Source organism: Ciona robusta, chromosome 11 (assembly GCF_009617815.1).
Source record: "Ciona robusta chromosome 11, ASM961781v2".
NCBI lineage: Eukaryota > Metazoa > Chordata > Ascidiacea > Phlebobranchia > Cionidae > Ciona > Ciona robusta.
In genome coordinates, this window is record NC_143245.1 from 6,020,294 (window position 1) to 6,046,165 (window position 25,872).

A 25,872-nucleotide genomic window follows, 5' to 3' on the forward strand; every position below is an offset into this window, starting at 1 on the left:
AAATATGTCTTATAATAGGTGCTTATTTATTAGAGTTGTGCTCACTTGTTCTTCACCATAATCATTTCCACATACCACATGTCTTATCTTAATTTTCTAGATTAAAATCAAAATAGATATTCATGAACCCTAGAATAACTTCATAAACCCTAGAATAACTGGAAGTTTACTAACTCGCTACTGAAATATTAGGTCTTTTTAAAAACCATGAAACTAGAAATACTGAATTTTAAACATTTTAACGAACTTTTTCTATTTGTTGAATCAAAAACACAATTACAGAAATATAGCGTTTATTGATAGTTCAGCAAGAACTAAATCTGTAAAGTATGAACGAAAAAAACTAATTTAAGGTCTTCGTCTTTGTTTTATGGCAAAAAATAAACACAAGATAAAAACAAAGCTACAACTGAAGAGTAAAATGTATTTGACTTCATGTTTTGTTATTATATGTGGATCGTCTGTGTCTCCATTACCAGCTATTGCGCATGGAGTTTCAGAAACTTTTGATAGTTTTCCACATTCAATATCATTGCTGGTCATTCCTTTGCCATGGTGGTTCACACCCCTCTTATACTTAGCAGGGATGCATGGCGGGGGTGCATCATCCCATGTGTAATTGTATCGGTTCAAGCAAGTCATATAAAGTTGTTGTGCCTGCTTTCTCTCCATGCACGGTGACTCGCATGATGTTTTTGATAAAACGCAGACATCTGCATCACTTAAATGGCTCGCACATTCTGAAATTGGCAAACAGAAACTTTAAATTAAGTCTTCATAAAACAAGCAATATACATATATACATCCACCAGGAGTACATACAACACACAACCACATGCCCAATGATCTCTTTTTACATTAAACTGTAAATAAAATTTAATTGTAATTGCTCAAATTCAATGATTTTTTTGCCCAAATGGTCAACCATTAAAAAAAAATTTTACCACAAAAACAACAATTACAATAACCTGTACCCAGAAATACACCAAAAAAATAATAATTACCCACTAAATTATATATGTAGTAATTCAAAAGAAGTATAAAAATGTTTTTTGTAGCGGCTATTATTGCCCAGCACACTATGATAAAAAAGTTTTAATTATTCATTAATAACATACCGTTGTCATGTTCAAATGCATTTGGAACAGATAGTATAACAATATTAGATCCACGAATATGAGAGACACCAAATGGTAAACCACCAGAATACTCAGCAATATGACTCCTATTGATTAAATAACTTTCTCTGCAATTATAAAGTGCAAAGAGTATAGAACTTAACGATAGTAGGGTGGGGAAACACAGTCTATGTTTTCATTATTGTACTAAGTTTTATAACCATATTCTTACAACACTAAAAGAACGTTTTTAATCGTTAAATACATTATCACAAAAAATGAGATGGTATGTTCTAACTGTACCCATCTTACCCTATAGTAGTTTACACAAGTTACAATGTTTTTACTCGGTACCAGGGGGTAGGATGTGTACAAAAACCAAAATCATTACATTTCTATACTGCCTACCCCACTGATACCTACCCCCCTGGTAACAAGATACCGAGTAAAATTATTTGTACACTATCTACCCCCTAGTAACGAGTAAAATTATTACATTTTTACCCTAACTACCCCACTGATACCTACCACCCTGGTACCGAGATACCGAGTAAAATCATTTCCACACTGCCTATCCCCCCAATAATGAGTAAAAACATTACATTTCTACACTAACTACCCCCATAGTACCGAGTACAATCAAAATATTTTTCACTGCCCACCCCCTGATACCGAGTAAATCATAATACTTTTACACAGCCCACCCCCTAATAACAAGTAAAAACAATATATTTCTACACTGCCTAGTGCAAATCCCCTTGGTACCGAGTAAAAACTTTACATTTCTACATTGTCTACCCCCCTAATACCATGTAAAATCATTACATTTGTACACATCCTACCCCCTGGTTCGGGGTAAATCATAATATTTTTACAATGCCTACTCCTCTGATACTGAGTAGAAACATTAGAATCCTGCACTACCTAGTGCCTACCCCCCTGATACCTGCAAAATCATTATATTTCTACACTGCCCACCCTCTGGTACTGAGAACAATCATATTATTTTGACATCACCTACCCCCTGGTACCAAGTAAATCATAACATTTTTACACTACCTACGCTACTTATACTGAATAAAAACATTACATTTCAGTAGTGTAGAAATGTAATAATTTTTACTTAGGAAAAAAATTGACCAAACATGGAACAAAAAATAAACATAAGTGAGGGTTTTGGTAAAGCGGTTTACAAAAATATGTTTTATAATAGTTGCTTATTTATTAGCTGTGCTTACTTTTTTCTTAACCATAATCATTTCCACATAGCACATGTCTTATCTTAATTTTCTTGAATAAAATTAAAATAGATATTCATAAACCCTAGAATAACTGGAAGTTTACTAACTCGCTACTGAAATATTAGGTCTTTTTAAAACCATGAAACTAGAAATAATGAATTTTAACGAACTTTTTCTATTTGTTGAATCAAAAACACAATTACAGAAATATAGCGTTTATTGATAGTTCAGCAAGAACTAAATTTGTAAAGTATGAACGAAAAAAACAAATTTAAGGTCTTCGTCTTTGTTTTATGGCAAAAAATAAACACAAGATAAAAACAAAGCTACAACTGAAAAGTAAAATGTATTTGACTTCATGTTTTGTTATTATATGTGGATCGTCTGTGTCTCCATTACCAGCTATTGCGAATGGAGTTTCAGAAACTTTTGATAGTTTTCCACATTCAATATCATTGCTGGTCATTCCTTTGCTATGGTGGTTCACACCCCTCTTATACTTGGCAGGTATGCATGGCGGGGGTGCATCATCCCATGTGTAATTGTATCGGTTCAAGCAAGTCATATAAAGTTGTTGTGCCTGCTTTCTCTCCATGCATGGTGACTCGCATGATGTTTTTGATAAAACGCAGACATCTGCATCACTTAAATGGCTCACACATTCTGAAATTGGCAAACAGAAACTTTAAATTAAGTCTTCATAAAACAAGCAATATACATATATACATCCACCAGGAGTACATACAACACACAACCACATGCCCAATGATGTCTTTTTACATTAAACTGTAAATAAAATTTAATTGTAATTGCTCAAATTCAATGATTTTTTTGCCCAAATGGTCAACCATTAAAAAAAAATTTTATCACAAAAACAACAATTACAATAACCTGTACCCAGAAATACACCAGAAAAATAATAATTACCCACTAAGTTATATATGTAGTAATTCCAAAGAAGTATAAAAATGTTTTTTGTAGCGGCTATTATTGCCCAGCACACTATGATAAAAAAGTTTCAATTATTCATTAATAACATACCGTTGTCATGTTCAAATGCATTTGGAACAGATAGTATAACAATATTAGATCCACGAATATGAGAGACACCAAATGGTAAACCACCAGAACTCTCAGCAATATGGCTCCTATTGATTAAATAACTTTCCCTGCAATTATAAAACACAAAGAGTATAAAACTTAAATATAATAGGGTGGGGAAACACGGTCCATTTTTTATTATTATACAAAGTTTTATAACTGTATCCTTGCAACATTAAAAGAGTGTTCTTAATTGTTAAATAAACTATTTCATATTATGAGAATTTGTGTGTTAACTCTACCTAACTTAACCTAGAGTCCTTTAGAAGTTACAGGGTAAACATTTGTAATCCCAAAAACTTAGTGGTGGTTGCTCTAAGGGAATATTTAAAATTTCAGCCATGCATAAAAAAATACATTTCCCCCCCGAGTAACAAGCTAATTATTATGGAAATGTAGAAATTCGTAACTGGGCACTAGGTGTATGAACATCTTTATTATAAAATAATTATAAAATATACATATAGTAGGGTGTAGAGAGATCGGACCTCTTTTCAATCTATTTTCTCGCCCCAATCGGTCATAAACAAATAATATTTAAAGAATTATAAAATCCTATTTTTACCACTCTCATAGACTGTTTTTAGTTGTTTAAAAAACAATCAGGATATTTGGATATTAAGTACTAATGGTGTCCCGTCTCCCCCCACCCTACTATATTCATTGTTTTAAACAAAATATAAAAGTTTGCCAACCTGAAAGCTAAAGCTGCCACATCAATACATTGTTGTCGAACCAAAATCTTTTTATTGATGAGTATGGAAGCTACATTGGGATGTCCATGAATAAGATGGTAGTTGGAATTCCTAGCAAGTTCCACAGCATTTACCTCCATTGATACAAGTGGGTGATCATAAATAACATAACCTGTGTGTGAATGTATAGTAGGGTAAGATAGGACACCTCCAGCACATAATATCCAAATATTCAGATTGTGTGCAGTCTATGAGAGTCATAAGCATACGGTTTAATAATTTCTTCAAATGTTCTTTGTTTACTACCAAATGGGACTAGAAAATAGAATAAAAAGGTGCCCAATCTTCCCCCACCCTAATATATAAAGAATTGAAAATACCACGATTTCAACAAACAAATGAAATACTATGATTTTAATAAAAAATAAATAGTTAAAATTACTATGATTTAAATAAAAAACAATCAGCAGTTTACAGAAAAACAATCACTCATAAATTTACATACATGGTAACTTGTAAGCTGGCATGAGGTGTATAAAACAGAACAGCCGTCTTATAACAACTATCGTTTTCAACAAGAAAAATCAAGTTAGATTAAAAAATTACTCTTAAAGCTCATATTATTTTATTTGAATGTAACTTACTTTATTTTCGGTGGCCGGAAATTGACAGTCGTTATTACATGGTTGTTTAAATACCTCATGCCAGCTTACAAGTTACCATGTATGTTATTTTGTAGCATTGTAGGTGATTATTATTAATTTTTTTTAATGTATCTACCTGATGTATCTACCACAATACAATAACCAATCCCACTTGAGCATTCAGGTACGGCTTGAAATAAAAGACTTTCAAAATACCGGAGTGAAATATCAGCACCCATGACCCCTAATACATGGGGCAGGTGATTCATATTGTGTGAATGGTTAAGTATGGGTTCCACTATAGCTCTACTTATGGTCACAATAATGTTACCGGTGCTGGCATCAGTGTATGGAGGGGATATGGCAGCTAACATGTCATCAGGATTAAACTGAAATTAAAAGATTATATATATATAAACCAATGTAACTTGTAACTTATATTTAAATGAATAAACTTTATGTTATACTGAAAAATAACAATAAAATCTGTATATAAAACATTGTTTAAAACATCTTTTAACTACTGTATTCGATTCTTTAGGTTTTATTAAAAAATTACAAAAAAAAACTTTCTATTAATAAGTTTTTTTCTAAAAAAATTATTCTTACCACGAAGTTGTGGTTGTTGTATTCTTCCATTAAAAGTCCAATTGCCAAGTCATACCAAGGTCTATGTGTTGGTTCGTACAATTTATTCATTTGTACACCAGGTAGGATACGAAACATTCCACTTTCAGATGCAAAGTACCTCCATATTATGTGTTTATCTGGGTGGTTAAATGTGGAATGCATCCAAATTTTATCTAGAACCCATGACACCAAGACATTTGAACGGATGGATGATTTAAGCTGAGTGGCAGGTGAACCAAAGTAGTCACCGGTTAAAATAAAATGCTGGTAGCTGAAAAGTAAAATTCTTTATGTTAAAAAGTTAACAAATGATTTAACTGATTTATTTTTTAGATATTTTATTTATTTGGATGGGGTCCTACAGAGTGGTACGCCACAGGACCTAAGATTTAGGCCGGAGTTGGCACACTATCCAACACCCTGAAGGTTACAACCCATTTAGTAGAGACTTTAAATTTTTTTAATACATTTTATATTATTATTACAACTAAACCACAGCGCCACACATTTACTGTGGTTATTTCTTAATAAAAAGCAATTCAAAAAATAAATGTTATAGAAATCAAAATTACACAGAATAAAACAACTTAAAAGAAAATAAACAGAAATGGAAAACTACCTCTGCATTGTTGCTGTTGACTCCGGGTATTCTAAATAACTTCCACTATCTACAAATGCAGATGGAGCAAATACAACACTGCTTTTGTTAGGAGTGATCATCTGTGTTGATACCATAGAGTGCCCACTTGGTGGTACGAGATCAAACCTGAAATATAGAATATAACTTAAACCGATTATAAAAATATGAAATATAGAATATAACTTAAACCGAATTGTAACTTGCTTTAACCCTGAAAGATTGGAAAATAACAGTTGGTTACATGAGTGTTCTGTTTCATACACCTCGTGCCAGTTCAAAGTTACCATGTATGTTACTTTGTGGGTGATTATTTTTTAGATTTTTTTTTACAAACCTGTGGTATAAGAAAGTGAAGTCCGGTGGAACTTGTTGAGGGGCAAGATCAGTAAATGATGTTACGTTGACTCCCATCACAACGCATAAAATAAACTTTGTTTTTTTTACAATTGAGCAAGATAATGATGATATAACATTGTGGAGCATAACGTCTTTGTGACCCTAATGAAACAGAACTATTATTCAAAATAAATATAGAATTATATGATAGTTAAAGTAACTTGATTTATCCATATGTGGCCTGAAAATAACAGCCGTTATAACACAATTGTTCTGTTATCTGTTTCATAGACCTCATGCCCACTTGCGAGTTTTACTTGGGTTTTAATACATGTTTTTGCGGAGAAAAATTATGTTATGTTTTACACACACCAGTACTCACTGTAGGAAGCATATGCGTCATGTTAAAAACTCCATAGTAAACCTCGTCAACACCCCCACTACCTTCTACTTTATTATTACTGACATCATTAAGTATTGAGTGGAGAAACTTAAGAACTTCTGGGCTTCTTTCAAAGGCTTCAATGCCTGGGTAAAGTTTTATTGGTAAATATGACTAGGCTATATGAATAAATAAATGTAACTTATTTAATCCTTGCTTGGCCGGAAAATGACAGTTGTTAAACACGGGTGTTCTGTTCCATACACCTCATGTCAGCTTACGAGTTACCAAGTATGCTACTTAGTGAGTGAATATTATTTTTTAACCAATGGGTTAAAGCATTCCATTCATATTTACCAGTAATAACTGTATCATCACTGACTGCAGAAGGTGCTGGTAGCAGGGGATGCATTAGGACCTTGCCATCTAAGCTTAGTAAGAACGCATATCCAATATTTGCTCCAATGCTAAAGTAAGTAACATCCGCTACCAGTTCATGCATGGTGAGGTCTACACCAACAACACCTACCAAAGTCCCTGTAGGGGAGGAATAAAAATATATTTAATACTTAGTAAATGATTGTAGCTTATATTCTTACATTGGTATGGGTAACAATGACAATATGAATTGGAATAACCTATAGGGAAACACTAACAATTTTCGCTAAGTGTCAACAACGAGCATCAAACACATTCCCTTGGGTCTATAGGCGGGTGATCCAACTATTTAAAATGCATGGACTAGGAAGACATGCCTGTTTATCCTGCCATCTAATGTTTGCACCTATGGCTCTAACTACTGTGCCGATAAACAGTTAAGTTAAACTAAGTAACTTACCATCAATAATCACAGTTGAAGCAGCGGTCATCACCATGCCTAGACCACCTGCATCAAAATAAGGGACACTCCAAACAACAGAATCGCCTGTTGAAGCAACATTATTCTTGTGCTGGGAGAAGAAATTGTAGTATGAGCCCATAGCTGAACGTAGGTGTTTCGTCTCAACTACTTTATGGAAGACCCCCGGAACAGGAGGGTCACATTCCTCACAAATGGAAGGGTTTATTTCCAAACCATGAAAGGTGAAATTTTGAGATGCCATTAATTTGAGTGCGGGACCAAAAGTTCCTTTTCCAAGTTCATAGCATAGTAGGACGACGCTGTTTTGCATGGCTAGGTTTCGGAGCTTGATTAATTTGAAAATACGGAATGGCGAATCGGAAGGGACTCCATCAGAAAGAAATAATATTACTCGATCGCGAGATTTGGCCACTTTGTCTTTTGTAAAACTGCATAAAATTGTATAAAAGATTTTATCATTTTGTTTAAACAGAACTAATGACATATTTTAAATCTAGAAATACAATATCAATAAAATAAATAAATATATATATAAACAGTTAGGTATAGTCAGCAAAGAATAAGTTAACACCTTAACTTGAGTACATTGAATTGTCTAGAAAAGTGACTTATTTTGGAACAACTAATATATTGTATATTAAAATAACTAAAGATTTTTAAATAACAAGAATACAAAATAGCATAAACATATAAACAATAATAACAAAATTACCAATATATACCTGTTTGACGAATTTATTAAATCCCACTTGTAGGCACTTTCCAAAAAATCAAATGAGAGTTTCAATGCAGTCGCATAGTATGTGTCGCCGTGGGGTTTTATCTGTTTAACTAGGCCAACCAAGTGGTGTATATTGTGTGGTGTGGCACTGGCCATCATGTTGTTAAAGCAGAGAGATGACCTAAGAACAAAAAGGGTAGAAAGAAAGAATTTAGGTTGAAATGTATGAATGAATCATATTTATCCTCGGGTAAAAGAGCATGGGAAGGGGTAATAATACCCTGGGTGTTCTGTTTCATACATCTTATGCCCTATTACAAGTTACCACATATGTAACTTTGTTGGTGATTTTTTGACTGATAATAAAAAAACTCATGGGACCACTGGGTTGAAGCCATTGATATTAAACATCTTGCCCAAGAAAAAATACACCCACAATGGTAGCAGTGATAAGCCTCTAACCCGTAACCTCTGGGCTAGAGCCAAGCATGCTAACCACTACGCTATGGCACCCATTCAATTTTTTACTTAAGCACTTTAACCTAAGTAACATACCTGTAAGCAGCAGGTACATAAAACAGTACACCCCTGTTATAAGGACTGTCATTGCCCCGCTACGCAAGGGTAATTAAGTTACATTTATTCATACCTAGTAGGCTGAGCTGATGCTTTCGTACAGTGCACTGCGCCAAGTGATTTTGCATCATCTGAAAAAGTTATCACAGTAACACGATCATTAGGACTCAGTGTGTTTAGGACAGTTGTTGCTGCGTCAATTGCTGCTCCAATTCTGTTATTAATAATCATAGATCCAGATACATCTATGGCGATAATCACATCTTTGGGTTTTGGGGTGCTAGCTTGGACATACCTGTAAAAATAAAATACACTTTATAAGTAAAATTGTTTACAATTTAGAATAAAATGACGCTTATAATAAAATTGTATGATATATATATATATATATATTAGGTTTGCATTTTGCAGTGCAAACTTTGAACTAAAGAGTAAGTTCTTTTTATTTGGAATTTTATTATTAACAAAAAGCATTTGGTATGCAAAGATTAAATTGGATGACCTCTATCACAGAGAGTCAAGTTAGTTCGACAATCTAGAACATAGTTAATAATAAATTTAATATAAATTATTTATGAATTGAATCTACCATGGTCTGTAACGATTGTCATATGAACTGTTGCAGGATGAAATGTGACTTGCAGGAAATTGGGTGAAAACACCAAATTCGCTTCCAAAGTATTGCCATTTTAATCCTGGATGCAGATCCTTGTTCCTCTGCGCTGCGCGGAGGAAATTGTTTGTTGGAGTTTGATCTTTTTTCGATGCAGTGAGAGATTCAATGCTACATAATGTGCCATGGTTCACCTGGAAATAAAAAATATATCTAGTAAAATTTTTTTTTCACTATTCTATATGGAAGGGTTATACAGTGGGGCATGCTATAGGTCTGAAATTAGATATTTTAATTGCTAATTGATATTATAATTGATACATTGACATTTTGGAAAACAAAATTGTAAAATGTTAACAGGTATGTTGTATAGGCCTAGTTGAATAGTACTGCGCTGTTACCTAAACAAATTGAATGTTTACATAACGGTAGCAAGGGACGTCTGCATAACTCGCGGCACCGATGGCTAAATACGTGGAAATTTACGCAATTTATGTTTACCTTCAAGTCAGAGGGTCCAGGTTCTGGTATTTCGCAGCATTTGTTCCATAGTTTCCATGATTTGGCAACGTATCCTGTCCGGATTTCTTTCTGGAGCCTTAAAACGGCATCGGCACGGTCACGAAACTTAACGCTGATGCTGTCTGCAACGTCGGTTACGATGGTACGGCTGTCAAGTGAAACTGTTTGAAAGTTCGTGGAGTCGCTGATGTGTTGCTGGAACGTTGATACTCCTAGTACGTCGTCACGTATATGTTTTATTGACTGCCGTATGTGCTCTGTACTGTCAAAACTAAGCTCGCCAAAACACCAGTTGTGCAAAAATACCAACAGTACGACACAATATATGATAAAGGAATGACGCTTTATCGTTGCTCTATACATTTTGCTGCACATTTGCAACTCATTTTAAAGGGCTTATCGAAATGCAATTAGCATAACCTGCTTTTAAATGAGATTACCCAACCTTTTACAAGCAGTAGCCTACATGTGTTATTTAAAAGTAGCCAACGCTTAAACAAGAGTCACGAATTTCGTGCTCCTTGTGTAGTAGCTTCCTACTTCCGTTTCCCCTCGTGCGCTACGTAAGAAATAAACTATTTGTGTTTTGCTGTGATACGTTGACGCAATATGACGTAACGTACGTCACAGTACAATATCTTACGTATCAGCTTTTTTATGGAAGAACTTTATGCTCTGCGTATAATAACGTCGTATGTCATACTTCTTTAATATACTATCTACAGCTGACATTAAACATGTAAATTTAACTAGTAATATTTTAAGCGACCCGTGGTGTATACCGTAGTAACTTCGTTTCTGATATTAAAATTCCTCATTTCAAAATCTGCGCAACTGCTACTTTTCTGTAATGTTTGCTTGGTTGAAAAGAAATAAATTTCTAAAACTAAACCGCCTTTGCAATCAACGTTTTGACGCTGGCGTTGGAGGTGCTATTCAGGAATGGTATCTCACCCGAAGGAATATTGTCGCACCGGTGTTTTACGCTTTGAGCTAATGCCTCCAAAAGATTATGTTTTGCAGAAGGCTTACTACAAGCTAAGGAATTTATTACATTCCGGTGTCAGAAAAAAGTTAGCATTCAACGAAGCAGCAACTTTTAAATTATGTATTACCAAGCGACAAATAGGCAAATCAGTGATGTTAGACTACAAAATGCGAAAATAAAACTACGGAAATAAAGTAGGCTGGGGTAAGATGGGACACCTTTAGCAGATAATATCCGAATATCATGATCGTGTTGTAAACAATTAACAACGGTCTATGGAAGTCGTGGGGATATAGTTTTATAATTCTTTGAATGTTCCTTGTTTACGACTAAATGGGACGAGAAAGTAGATTTAAAAGGTGTCCCATATTCCCCTAACCTACTGTACTTATAGATAAAAAAATCATATAAGCAACCCCAACATAGATTATATACTCTTGTGTGGTCGTGACTTGTGGAAACATATTTTATTACCTTAGCGTATTAAATTCGTGAATGAGTAAAATTATTGCAGCAACTATACGTTGGTATATACTACAAAATAAACGTCATATGAGTTACAATTTTGACATAGATACAGTGGAAAGAGAATGCTCTGAAAGAAATAACAACTACGTTATTAGTAATACAATTTTGCCTACTTTAGAAATTACCTTGCTTTTGTATGCTGATAATGTCTCCCTTGGCCCACGACTGTTCGGTTGCAGACCCAAATACAAGATAAAACAACGCACCAGCTAAATATATCGCAGCAGATATCCAAAACACAGTCTGCCACTGAGTGAGACTATTCTATAGAATTATAAAAACAAATAAAATTGTTGTTTTAAATCCAACACACAAACCAGTTAAATACGTGGTAACGAGCACGGGGTGTGTGAAACTGAACACCCTTGTTATGGGTACTGTCATGACCTCGCAACTCGATTATAAATAGGTTACATTTATTTATTCATAACGTAAGTTTATTCTGTTATAGCAACACAGGTTATAGTATGGCCTACTGCCAGGACAAGATGGATACGCAATAATGGTAAAAGGACAGTCGTTTTATAAAACCACTTTCTATTCTTTGACGGTTAGGCCGTTGTCAAGAACTGGGATTTGAGCCAGATTTTGTCCATTATACCTATAACACCTCAGTGATGAACTGCTTACCCCATCTAAAAGCAGAAGTCCGACGACTTGAGGTGCCAAGAAACCAGGAATATTGGCAAGTGTGTTCGACATTCCGTATATTATTCCGCCGTACTTTGGTGCTATGTCCACTGTGTTTGCTTTGCAACCAGGCACTAGTATATAGTAGCTTGGGGTAAGATGGTCAATGCTATTCATTTTCGTTCCATTTAATAGTAAAAAAATAATGTATATACAGTGGGGAAAGATGAGACACCTGTTCATCCTCTTTTCTCGTTCATTTGGTAGTTAACAAAGAACATTCAAAGAACCATGAAGCCGTATTCCTACGACTCCCATATAGTTCTTAATTGTTTAAAACACGATCCGTATGTTTTGATATTATTTGCTAAAAGTGTCCCGTCTTCTCCCACTCTATTGTTTTTACACAATTAAATATGGCTGTTAAATATTTAAAACACGATCAAGAAATATGGGGTTAAAGTGCCAAAGGTGTCTTAGTTTACCCAACGTAGTACTACACGTGCATACCTGTCAGTGCATTAAATGCAACAGAAATCGAGAAGAATGCAACAGCTGCTGCAACGTTACACCCAATATAACCAGCCAACACCAAAAACAGAGCAGGAATTCCCAATCCCAGAGCTGTGTTCACTTTACGAATGACGTTTGTCGAAGCAAGTCCGCGTCTGCGTATTACATCAGTAATGTATCCGCCAATAACCGTAAACAGCCACTGTAGAATGTACGGTACGGAGGACAGGAAACCGCTCTGTTAAAAAAGTAAAAATATACATATAGTAAGGCGGGGGGAGATAAGATACCTTTTTAATCCAAAGTTGTTCAAAACACGATCAAGATATTTAGATATTTTGTTCTAAAAGTGTCCCATCTTACCCCACAGTACTATATATTTTTTTTAAATATTACGAGATAGTAATTTTTGAAAAGTAATAATAGACTTAGCTTACCGTGGAAAGGTTAAACTTGAGGATAGACGACATATATGTTGGCAGCATCGTTAGTAAAGTGTAGTTGCCCCAATTACTTGCAAAGTGACCAGTCAGTATAGCTAACAGCGGTAGGGATGTGAGCATTGATTTCCATGGCGTTCTTCGCTTTACACCCTTAAGAGAATAACATGCTGTCCTGTATATTATAAAAATACACGTCCGCATAACAAAATAAAACTTAAAATATTTCCAACAACAAAATGATTACTTAATAAACCAATAAGCTAGTACATAATATATAGTAGGTTGGAGAAGATAGGTCATATTTTTATTTAATTTTCTCGTCCAATTTGTTGTAAATCTTGTAAAGCCGTATTCTTACGACTTGATTGATTAAAACACGTTCACGATATTTATATACTATGTGCTAAAGGTGTTTCGTCGCCCCCACCCTACTGTATATAGATGTTCTGTTTTTTAAAATGCACCATTAAACATTAGAATTTAGCCTAAATATTTTAGGCAGAGTTGACCTATATTGGCCTTTAAATCTGTAATCTTTTTTTCAACTATACCTCTTGCTTATAAGTCTCCACTCCAATGCTGCTGTTAATGTAAGTCTTCTCCTGTTCTGATATCCTTGGATGCTCCGACGGTGAGTTGTGTATAATACCAAGCCAAACTAAGCTCCAAAGCAAAGCTACAGACCCTTTAATGTTGTATAATTACATGGTTTATAGCATGATACTGTTTGTATAGGTGGAAACGGTCTATTTATCAAATAAGTTTTATACTTCTGTTATACATGTGTTAACGACTGTCGTTTACCGCTACTTTCCGTATTTTTTATATAGTAGGGTGGGGTAAGATAGAATATGTTTTCATTCTCTTTTCTCGTCACTTTGCTATAAACAAAGAATATTAAAAAAAACAAATAACCGTAGCCCGGTGGCTCTAAAAGAATGTTCTTAATTGTTTAAAATACAAACAGGAAACATAGGACTTAAGTGGCAACTGTATCTTCATTACCTTAAACGAAAATTAATATAAGTCACTTATTCATTCTATGCAATCGCCACCTTATAAATTTACATAAATTGTTACAAGTCAATACACTAACAAACTAACCTGTAACATAAAACACGGCTTCCCATCCCGCTTCATCTGCGATCACTCCAGCCAGCGGTAGAGTGACACATGTCCCGAAACTCGCCCCGGATACGTGGGCGGAAATAAGAGCGCTTCTCTCCATTGGAGGCGCCCACAACCCCCACGCCCCTTGCATAGTTGGGAAACTGACACCCTGTGAAAAACAGCATTGAAATTAACCATGTGATTACGTACCGGTTTGGTGCAGAGATATTATTGTGGGGTAAAGTGTATACCGTTAGCACACAATGTCCTGACTTTTCTAAAACGTGTTTGAACAACAACAACGTTATTTTAGATATGTGAGGATACAGTTACATATATTTTTCTGTTTACTACCAAATGGAACAATAAAAAAGACAATGGAACATGGACTATCTTATCTTAACCTCTCATGTATAGTTAAATCTATACGCAAGTGATCACAGTTTAATAAAATAAGTGTGTGTACGTTGTACATGTCCTAATTTTAAATGAGTCTCTACATGGTTCATTTATATATTAATATATAGTAGGGTGGGGAAGATGGGACATCTTTAGCACCTAATATCCAAATATCCTAATCGTGTTTTAAACGGATAACAACGGTCTATAGAAGTCTAGTTTTATATTTCGTTGAATGTTTCTTGTTTACTATTAAATGGGACGAGAAAATATAATGAAAAGGTGTCCCATCTTCCCCACCCTACTATATATGCTACAGGCTATAAACACGCAAAAGAAAGCCAAAGTCTTACTTGAAGAAATCCGAGCATCACTCTCAAGGCAACAAACAGTTCAAAACTTGCTCTTGCAGCTAGTGGGGTAAATAGTGTTATAATAGAGGAGAGCAACATCGCTATTCCGAGAACTAGTCTTATGCCATATCTTCTTGCCAGCCACGCACCCGGTACGTTACTGACGATGTAACCATAAAAGTAACAACCCAGAAGTAATCCTTGATCTGCTGAATTCCAGTCGAAAATACCGTTCTGAGTAAAAAATAGTATACAAAGATTTTGGGAATGCAAAAGTTAAATTAGACTCGTCTTTAACGATTTATTTGAAAATAGGCCCCACTATATATTTATATCTATATATATATAATATAGGGCGGGGGGAGATGGGACACTTTTTCATTCTATTTTCTTGTCTCATTTGGTAGCAAACAATGAACATACAAAGAATTAAATAAAACCTCCCCCTCGCGACTAACATAGACCGCTGTTAATTGAATAACACACGATCAGGATATTTTGATATTACGTGCTAAAGGTGTCCCGTTAAACATATCTCTCACCGAGTTAGCAGTTTCACTTGTGCTCTGTCCTCTGTCCGGGCAAACGTTTGAAGCATTTCCCTCGGACTCGCTACTGGAGTTGACCATAGCAACGATGGCGACACTCAAGTTTGTTCGGAGTGAATACACATTAAACATACCGAGAAAACCCATGAACGCCAAAACGTATCTTGCTTTGATGTATCGTCCTGGCGTAGGCTCCTAGCTCAAGAAATTGAACACGTTACTGTTTATTTTTTATATAGTGCATTTGTTTTTCAAGTTTATTTGCGTAAACCGTTTGAATATCTATATGTCCAGTGTGAAATTTACAATATTCTGAAGTATGTACTTCTAATTAAAATTACTGTGTGACTATTACATTATGATTGTTAGCGATAATGTAATGATTAAAATCAAGACTTATTTTAAAAATATAAATAACATTCCACACACCACAGAATCATTATTTACCTCTTTAATCTTACAATATGCTGCATTTTCGTCTGATTTTTCGTCTCCCATCTTATCAGATGTTCATTTCATACAAGCTATTCAAACATATGCCGAACGACCCGCCCCTATATTTACAAAATAAATTGGTTAATGTTTAAACGCCACATGCAGCTTGCAAACTTAAATAAACGCAGTAAACGGCAATCAATCGGGAACTAGACTTTGCATTGTCGTCGTTGGAATACCCATAAATTTCCAACGGGTTTGCAGAATTGCTTTTTAAACGTTGCACTCCGTATAGCCAACAAGCAGCAATCGTTGTGAACCAAACGATTGGTTTGTACCTTTACGAATCCGGAAGTTTTGCTTGAATTATTTCCGTGCTATGCGATTTAAATTTTACTGCCAAAAATTAAGCGGTATATAGAGTTTTTGTTAGATCACACCAACAACGACAATTAATCAATGCTACTATATTAATTACAAAAAAAAAAGTTTTTTTACAAAGTTCTTTTTTAAAAAAAAACGTTTGCAAAATTCGCTTGCTAATACAGCATGAATATCTAACTCTTTAAATGAATGAATATATAGTTCCCTTATCCTCGCTTGGCAACGACAGTCGTTATAACACTTAGTTTTGTTTCATACACCTCGTGCCAGCTAACGAGGTGCCATGCCTATGTAACTTTATTGTGGGTGATTGTGTTATAACGACTGTCGTTTTCAGGCCACGTGGGAATAAAGCAACCAACATTCATTCATATGTAGTAATACTGCAGTAGCTTCCAAACACTTGTGGTGCTAAAGAGTTAAGGACGGTAATTAGAGAATAACTGGTTTTATCCCCGCGTGTTGTGCAACGTTAGTCGTTACAATACGAATGTTCTGTTTCATACTCATGCCCACTTACAAGTTACCGTATATCTTACATTGGTGATTTTTTTTGAATTTTGTTTACGTTAGCTGTCAATCTAGGTTAGAGGCAATCATGCTTACCAGAAAGCAAAATATACTACGACCCACCTTCTAATTCATATGTATGTCACTTAAAACATTACGGGTTGATTTCAAATTGCATAGAAAAGAAGAATGCTTATGTCATACCAGCTGTTTTCGCAACCAAAGTTTAGCAAAAATGCTACGAAAAAGGCTTGAAGAGTATTTGTATTTTCCAGTAAACTTGGCACACAAATTCTGTTTGCACGCCAACAAAAATACGCCCATCACCCAGGTCACGACCCATTTACCGCAATTGACGTTTGAATATATATGCTATCAATTATGTATCTACCGCAAAGTATGAACAAGCGAAACCACGATTTGGTTCAAGTAACGAACATAAGAAAATGAAGATACGATGTTATACGCTTTCTTACACATTGATTCTGTGTATGCCAAACGTTCTAGATAAAATGCGGCGGTTACGATCTGAGAATATACACTATACATCGTGGCGTGTTATAATAAGTTTACTTGTCGTATATACTCGTACCTTTTTAACAATGTAGTAATAATCCCACTGCGAACAGAGTATAATAAATTTAATTCTAAAAAATGATGCCAAATTTATAAAACATTAAAGTTAAAGGAAAGACGGGCAGATTACTGGTGCCAAAGGTGTTGCGGTAATATTTTGCAACAAACAATCGCTGACTTACATACATTTCTAAAGATCAATTACTAAATTTAAACCCGAATGTTAACATTTCTACAAGATGCGTCATTACAGACAAGATGACATGGGCGGCCCTTAATTGCTGGTTTTACCGTTTGGATAATTTTGCAAAACAGAACGATCTTTTAGCAAACAGAAAACATATTTGTCGTCTATAAAAGTCAGTCAGTATGAAAAAAAATTGGTCGTTACATTGATAGTACCGCGGGGTAAGACAGCTGTACCGATATGTAATATCCTAATTTACTAATCGTTTTTTAACTTATAATAAAGCCCCTTTAGAGTCGTGGGAATACGGTTATATTTTGTAATTTATAAACAAATTCTAACAAATGAGATAATAAAAAAATGAACCATGTTTGGGGTATTTTGATGCAGCCAGACAACCAGTCGGTGTTTTTTTACTTTAGTTATAAATTTACTATTTCACCGTGTTGGCATAACCTTCAATAATGACTTTGATAATATGTGCTTAGGAAGCCCATGGCTATGCTCACACGATAAGTGTTTAAACAAGCTAAGAATTTAGCAAATTGGCGGCTGCATATTTTAACTTACTTGAAAATTGTATCGACTATTGTTTTGGTGTTTGAAAAAAAATGACAGTCAAAATATAGCAAATTCTCTCTGTGCGTTATTTGCATTCGATTGTGCAATATGTTAGAATGCCTCGGGCAAGGATCAAAATCAGTAATGTATCAAATAAATAAATTATTTTATTTAAACCCCCGCAATCTGACGTTATAACGCGGAGTGAAAAAGTTTGGACGTTCTTTAATTTTTTTTTTAATTTTCGCATGGTCAATTGAAAACCTGGACAATGCTTAAACCTTTTTTCTTTTCTCAGTTGCACGAGATTAAATTATGTTTATGTTAGCAGTCAGCCCCGGGGAGTATTTTATAGTCCTTTATCACAGCAGTACTATAACGCAAAGGGTCATAAATGCCGCCGATTTTGCCAAGAAACTCAATTGACTTTTGTCAGGTGTTGTAAGGGGCAGCCACAGAGCCATCAAGCGTTACCGAAACAGTCCAACACGGTTGAGGTATTTTGCAAAACAACCCACTCAACTGAAGACCCCTCGTCAGCAGAGTTAGATACGAGAGAAAATAACGTGGCGAGTTGGGATTACTTTTTGCTTTTTTTTTTGGTGCTAACTTTGCCTTGAAGAGGTTTTGGCTTTAGCAATATTTGTTAAGGGATCAGAAGCGCAGTTGCGCTCCCAAATTGAAGGTTAAATAGTTGCAATAATTAGCTGAGGGGTTATCATAGATTAAGTTGTTTGCCTGCAAATAATTGTTCAACTTCTGTTTCCAAACAGACTACCTTGAAAAACAAGTGTGACGCATATGGTATTGCGGTACCGCAGGTGTTGGGCCAAGTAGCATTAATTTGAATTAGAAATACTATAGTTTATAACCGAAGTTAGAAGCTGTGTAAAAATGGATACAACAACTGCATTTTCCTCCGTTTACGGTGAGTTTTAAATTATAAATATTGTGTTACCATGCCGCCAAGATCGTAAACATAATAGAACGTTCTTTAAGACATGCGGAAAGTGGGTGTTGTGGGTTTTTTCTACTAACCTTGTCGCTTCTAAAGATATAATAAAACCGATAGCCAAACTGCAAAATATTTCCAAATCTGCATTTGCAGCGCAAATCTGGTTCATATGGATTTGGTCTGAAAAGAAGAAGTTTATAAATACAGTTGCTTTAGTTTGATTTTAGGAAACCAGTTAGCAGAAAAAATATTTTTTTTGAATGATTTCTATTCAGTTTAAAAAAAACAAATTTTCGGTTTATATTTTTTTAACAATATATGCTTCTTATATCTGTACTTTTTACTTTGAAACCGAGAAATCCTGGTATTTTGCAGGTTCCAGCACATCAGTACCTTGGACTTCTGAGAGCTTTTTGTGGATGCTTATAACCGGGTTTGTTGCAGCAATTGTCCTTTCTTTTTCCGTCGGTGCGAACGACGTTGCCAACAGTTTTGGAACCACTGTCGGATCCAAAGCCATTACGATAAGACAGGTGCAGTTATACTTCACAATTTGATAAAAATTGCAAAACTATAAGCTCCTCAAAAATAGCGTTCCAATTTAGTTCGTTCCTTACAATAAAAAAGTGCAGTAGGATAAAATGGGATACTTGGATATTATGCGTTAAAGGTGTCCCATCTCCCCCTCCCCCCACCATAACTCACAGTTAAACGTTACAAAACCACAATGTTCGGATGTTGTTCGCTTTAAGATTAAGTATTAGTTGCTTATAGTGTTTATAATTCAAAGGCTTGCATTCTCGCTACAATATTCGAGACATCTGGGGCTCTGCTTATCGGGGCGAAAGTGGGCGAGACGATCCGGAAAGGAATTATCGACGTTGAAGTTTACTCGTTCGATGGGGGAACCGAGATTCTGATGACGGGTCAAGTTAGTGCGATGTTCGGTAAGAAGGAATTGCTTTTTTTAATGAAACAAATGTCTCGTCCGTGGGCATAGGGTTTTACACGTTAACTTATAGAACTGTGAAGCGCGCATAAAGGGGAGTTAAACCAGAATGATATATATAGTAACCATGTTAAATTATTCTTATCGTCTCTTTTGGTATAGCAACCAAAGAATACAGAATTATATAACTGTAGCCCGGCAAAGGCGTCATTGGTTGGTAAAACTACAGTCAGGAAATACGGAATATTATATGTGTATTTATGCTAATAGACCGGTTTATAGAATTTCACCGCATACAAGCTTGATGTTATATACATTCTAGTTTTATTTAACTTTCTGACCAGAAATACGCACTTTACAACTAAACAAAGTAATAGTCAGCCAATGTTGCAACCTACACATGACAGAGATATGTTTTTAGGTTCTGCAATGTGGCAACTTTTAGCAACCTGTCTGCGACTGCCGGTTTCCGGCACGCACAGCATTGTGGGAGCTTCTATCGGTTTCTCATTGGTCGCGGTTGGCGCAAAAGGAGTTAGTTGGAAAAATCTGGGGTTCATAGGTTTGCTTCTAACATTAAACCCCCTTTTTTTGCTACGGTCTTAAACTTTTTATTATGCCGCTGCTTTAAAACACTTTTTTAGTCTGATTTTTAAGATTTATAGTAGGGTGTGAGAAGATGGAAAACTTTTTATTTTATTTTTTCGTCACATTTGGTGGTAAACAAAAGTAATGGACCAAGGAGAATGGAATAACAGAGTGTTAACTTGAACTTATTCTAATTATTTGTATTTTTCCACAGTCGTTAGTTGGTTCGTTTCTCCAGTGCTGGCCGGGTTCGCCTCAGTTGTGTTGTATTACTTTATTAGCAAATACATATTAGACTCGGTAGGTTATTTTGCTGGGCCGTCGACGCGTATCTTATTTTGCTGACCTTTCCTCCCTTTAGAACGATCCATTACAGCGAGGGTTGAAGCTTTTGCCCATGTTTTATTCCGTAACAGTCGGCCTTAACTTGTTTTCGATCCTGTACTCGGGCGCCCCAGGTAAACAGGGTGTTTTCGTGTGTGCTAAATATTTGCATACGTTTCTGCAATCGGGTTTTTAATTGGTTGATTGCGTGTAATGCACAGAAACGGGTTTTGTTTGTTGATTGTTTTACTTCTGATAAGCTAGACGTAATAAACTTTAGCTATAGCGTATTTGGCGTAAAACGATATAAAATTTAGCAAACTAAAGTGAGCACGTTTAAAATAAGCTTCATTTGAAATTTTAATTGTAGCACTGACAAATTTGGCGTAAAACGGTAAAAAATTAAACCAAACAGAGTTAAAACACATCTAAAAAAGCATCGTCTGTAACTTTAACTGTAGCACATTCCGCGTAAAGCTCTTTAAAAATTAAAAAAGCGGAATTCTTTTTATACAGTGCTGGGTCTGGACAACTTACCGCTGTGGGGCGTAGCGTTGGTGTCTGGGGGAGGGATGCTCTTGATAGCGATCGCTACTCTCTTTATTATTGTGCCAAGAGTGAAGAAGAAATCAGGTAAGTCCGAGCAGAAACCGTGACCGACAGGGCGCATGAGGCTCGCTGAGGTTAATCTAAAAAAACAACGCAGAAGAACTGATGCGATCCGAAGCCTCGGAGAAGAAATTTGACGAGAGCGTTTCCTCTTGTTCAAGCGAATCTCACGAAAAAGCTTCACGAAGTTCGATCGACTTCGACCCCCCACCCGCCTTCGATGTGAGTTTCGCTTTAATATTTTGTTAATTGCAAACGGTTCCCGTTTTACCTATTACGCGTAATCTTGTATTTGAAGTGCCATGTGTAACGAGTATATAACGAGGTGGGAAAGGATGAGACAACGTTTTATTTTATTTTTTCGTCCCATTTGGTAGTAAACAAATAACATATAGCGAAATACCATATTCCCCCGACTCCCATATATACCGTTGTTAATTGTTTAAAACACGACCAAGATATTCAGATATTATGTGCTAAAGGTGTCCCACCTTCCCCCATCCTACTATACATATTATATAATAACATCACACCAAATTGTACAGTGATGCTGCTACCTATAGTTACACATTTTCGTCAAATACCAATAAAAGTAAAAACAATATTTCAACAACATTTTTATACAGACGGTAGAGGCGTGCTCGCGTTCGTTAAGCAGCAACAAGAGCGTTGGTAAGCTACTTATAAGAAATATTATACCAGTCAAAACTAAACCATATCTATTTTACAGATTACAAACACGAAACCGTTGTTTTTCTAAAGGTAAGGATTTTTTTCAGTTGATGATTTTTAAGTCTTTTTAAAATTAAACTGATATTTAACAGGGAGATACAGAAAAAGCAGGTTCAAGCAGACACGGCACAGAAAAGACTTGTATGGTACAACTACGTACATCAGACCACAGCATAAATGACTGTGGCCCGGTAAATAGGTTCATTTATCTTTCTAAAACATTGCATGCAATTATAGAAACCGTATCCTGCACTAAATCAATGGTTGCCGTTTATAGCTATATGGGACATGCGTCTTACAGAACTATATTGTTACAACTAAAACTTGATAAAGTATCTGAAAATACCGCCATATTTTAAATTGTTAATAACGTAAGGCTATAAAAACAGAACATCGCAAATTATTATTAGCCTGTTTGTTTTACAACGGATTTTTTTAAGTTACTCCCGCCGTATAAAAACTACTTGAGTAAAGGTGTTTAATAAAAGCATGAATGCTAAAACCACAATACAGTATAAACTATTTGAATTTTAATTTTGTTTAATTAAAACAAATCAAGATGCACTTGAAAAAACAAACGTGAAGTTACAGTTAGGTATAGTACTGTAGGGTAAGATGAAATATTGTTAGTACTTAAATCGCATATTTCCTGATCGTGTTTATAATAATTACCAATTTTTAGAGTCGCTATAGGCTATAATTATACGCTTATGTAATTCTGTAAATATTTTTGGTTTACTACCAAATGGAACGAGGAACGAGAATGAAAACTTCTTACCCCACGCTAATATAGCGTACTAAATATGAAGATGGAACACCTTTTGTATGCAATATCCAAATACCTTGGTTATGTTATAAGTTTATAACAATTAACAACAGACTATGAGGACCTTAAGGAAATGGGCTTAAAATTCTTAAAATATTATTTGTTTATTACTACCAAACGGGACGAGAGAATGAATAAAAAGGTGTCCCATCTTCATCCACCCTAATATATATAAGTAAACCGTTCTTACATTTAGGAGGATTCAACATCCGTCGCTGAGGACACACCAGAAGACGACGCAGAAAAAGATGATCCGATTCCTGTCCGTCAGCTCTTCAGCAGTCTACAAGTTCTCACGGCTTGCTTCGCCAGTTTTGCTCACGGAGGAAATGACGTCAGGTAATTGATTCTAAAGTTTTGTTTGATGACGCCATGTTCATGCCAGAAACAAACGTTAACATGTAGTGTAGGTTGGAGAAAGATGGGACACGTTTTCATTTCATTTTCTCGTCCCATTTGGTTGTTAACAAAGAATATATTCTCACGACTTTTATAAAGCGTTGATAATTGTTCCAAAAATCAGGATATTTCAATATTATGTGCTAAAGTTGTCCCATTTTGCCCCACTGTATTACATTAACATTTAGGTACACTGTAAGAGCTAATAGGGGTAACTGATAAAGACAAAACTTATGGATCGGCATTTAAAAGCTAACGCTGATACCGAAAAAGGCGTTAACAGTTAAGCACGAGTTATTTTAGTCCCGGCATGAACTTTATCACAGCTAGTGGAGTTTCGTTACCGACATGACCGTGCAACAAAATGAACCCAGTTAAAATATGCGGATGGTTCATAAGTCTATGCCGCATTGCAGTAGCGGAACCAAATGCCCAATAGACCGTATATTCGGCTGCAGCAAACGGTATATTCGAAACACGCATGTGACGTTAAAAAAGGATGACCAAAACTGATTCAGTACGTTTTGACTGTATTGTTCCCATGTGTATTTTATGATCATATATTACCAAATTTTCAAAATTATTTTTTAACTTTTTTGCAGCAACGCTATTGGCCCATTAATTGCCCTTTGGATGATATATTGGTCAGGTGGTGTGGGCCAGGTTGGTTTCACACCATGGTACTTATTACTGTACGGTGGTGCTGGCATTAGTTTGGGAGTTTGGACTTTCGGCAGAGGGGTAATGAAAACGATTGGAGAAGATCTAACCAAAGTAACAGCTTCTCGGTACGCTACTTAGGCATTTGTGGTCTTGAAAGCCACTTTTTTAACCGTAGCATGTTTTAAGAACTGCTGTCGTTATTTTGCTAGTTTCGTTTTTATGTTGCTTTAGTTAATTTTATCTTCGCTATTTTATTTGAACAGAAAAGTGACATTTAGCCTTCGTTCTGTTATAATATAATTGTCAGTTCATCATTGCGAGTGTTATATTTTCAGTGGTTTCTGCATTGAACTAATGACTGCAGCAACAGTGCTGATAGCATCCAATATTGGAATTCCTATTTCGACAACGCATTGCAAGGTACGTAATAAGAAAGTACGAAACGTAATAGTAGGTTTGGTTAAAGGGCATTTTCTTTTACTTTGTTGTCCCATTTGGTAGTAAACGAATAATTATAACAGATTTACATACTCATAGATCCGCGACTCTAAAAAGAGCGTTGTTATTGGTTAAATAAAACGTTAAACAAATTTGGGTTTATGTGCTAACGGTACCCTATTATACCATAGTACTATAAACTGTGTGAATATAATGCAGGTTGGCGCTGTGGTCTCTATCGGTTGGTATGGGTCACGTGCAGCAGTGGACTGGAGCGTGGCGCGAAACATCGCGTGTGCTTGGTTCGTCACTGTACCTGTATCTGGCCTTTTAAGTGCTGGCTGTATGTTTCTTCTCATGCAATTTCTCTAAATCATAAGTATAGTCTTTGCATCAGTATAGTTGTATACAAAACGGGTCGACGGTTCACCTAAAATTACGTTACGCGTATTTTAAAATACTCTTTCTTTCATTTGATTGCTTATACAACTTTACACCGGACATCTGTATATGTATATGCCGTGTATGAACCATTTGTGAAAATCTATACATTGTGCAACGACCATATGCGAATGTATTGACAATGTTATTAAAATCGGCGCGCAAGCCACAAAGTTGTATACGAAAAGCATCTATGAACTCAGCAGTATATACATTTTCTTTTTCTGTGAATTTGGTCTTGTGATATGCGAAATGCGAAAATGATTTGATATTTTAAACAAAAATAAAAGGAAAATATCGTTTACAGCATTTTCACACAGCACAAACTAATTGTCGATGTGACGTATTCCAACTTTTAAAATGCGTGGCGTAATATACGCTCCGCAAAATAATAGAACATTTCATACAAATTTAAACTGATGATATGATTAAGTTACCTTCATACGTTATCGTCTTCTGTCATTGAACTGAAGACTTTAATGACATATTTTTATGTACTCTGTAACTAAACGACGATACACTGACTGCACAATCATAGCTTATTGCAGTATTTAAGCGCAATTGCTAACCAAAACTTCCTAAAAAATCTTAATGAAATAGCTCACAGTGCTATATAACTACCTATTGTCATTGTGAAACTAGCAACAACTGTTCAGAAACAGACACGAGGTGTTAAAGCAAGTAACTTTGTATAAAACACAG

The 25,872-nt window shown here is 35.4% G+C and overlaps 3 protein-coding genes across 5 annotated transcripts; 1 reads left to right on the plus strand and 2 right to left on the minus strand.

Moving 5' to 3' along the window:
• Positions 1 to 276: 276 nt before the first annotated feature.
• LOC149728763 (VWFA and cache domain-containing protein 1-like) lies at positions 277 to 10,661 on the minus strand. 2 transcript variants are annotated; one of them, XM_089887979.1, is made up of 14 exons: positions 10,061 to 10,661; positions 9,536 to 9,753; positions 9,020 to 9,241; positions 8,372 to 8,551; positions 7,626 to 8,077; positions 7,145 to 7,324; positions 6,788 to 6,933; positions 6,404 to 6,567; positions 6,049 to 6,195; positions 5,409 to 5,700; positions 4,936 to 5,188; positions 4,156 to 4,327; positions 1,119 to 1,246; positions 277 to 740 (listed from the first exon to the last, which is right to left on the minus strand). In XM_089887979.1, exons 1-14 carry the CDS (start codon positions 10,454 to 10,456, stop codon positions 349 to 351), a joined length of 3,342 nt encoding a protein of 1,113 aa, XP_089744105.1. In that variant the 5' UTR covers positions 10,457 to 10,661; the 3' UTR covers positions 277 to 348. The 2 variants fall into 2 exon arrangements, with proteins under 2 accessions (XP_089744105.1, XP_089744104.1); XM_089887978.1 differs by lacking the exons at positions 277 to 740; positions 1,119 to 1,246 and adding exons at positions 2,559 to 3,022; positions 3,401 to 3,528.
• Positions 10,662 to 11,174: 513 nt separating this feature from the next.
• On the minus strand, positions 11,175 to 19,462 carry LOC149728764 (sialin-like). 2 transcript variants are annotated; one of them, XM_089888003.1, is made up of 11 exons: positions 19,285 to 19,402; positions 16,041 to 16,147; positions 15,588 to 15,788; positions 15,046 to 15,279; positions 14,288 to 14,462; positions 13,735 to 13,868; positions 13,178 to 13,333; positions 12,738 to 12,978; positions 12,228 to 12,361; positions 11,723 to 11,861; positions 11,175 to 11,664 (listed from the first exon to the last, which is right to left on the minus strand). In XM_089888003.1, the coding sequence occupies exons 2-11, from the start codon at positions 16,089 to 16,091 to the stop codon at positions 11,627 to 11,629; spliced, it is 1,503 nt and encodes a 500-aa protein (XP_089744129.1). In that variant the 5' UTR covers positions 16,092 to 16,147; positions 19,285 to 19,402; the 3' UTR covers positions 11,175 to 11,626. The 2 variants fall into 2 exon arrangements, with proteins under 2 accessions (XP_089744129.1, XP_089744130.1); XM_089888004.1 differs by lacking the exon at positions 11,175 to 11,664 and having other exon boundaries at positions 11,712 to 11,861; positions 19,285 to 19,462.
• LOC149728765 (sodium-dependent phosphate transporter 2-like) lies at positions 18,999 to 25,479 on the plus strand. Its single transcript, XM_089887999.1, has 15 exons — positions 18,999 to 19,174; positions 19,577 to 19,734; positions 19,992 to 20,148; positions 20,572 to 20,712; positions 20,953 to 21,038; positions 21,100 to 21,196; positions 21,579 to 21,695; positions 21,769 to 21,893; positions 22,298 to 22,343; positions 22,402 to 22,433; positions 22,496 to 22,594; positions 23,426 to 23,568; positions 24,231 to 24,416; positions 24,627 to 24,711; positions 24,949 to 25,479. The coding sequence occupies exons 1-15, from the start codon at positions 19,141 to 19,143 to the stop codon at positions 25,099 to 25,101; spliced, it is 1,659 nt and encodes a 552-aa protein (XP_089744125.1). The 5' UTR covers positions 18,999 to 19,140; the 3' UTR covers positions 25,102 to 25,479.
• The last annotated feature ends 393 nt before the right edge of the window (positions 25,480 to 25,872 follow it).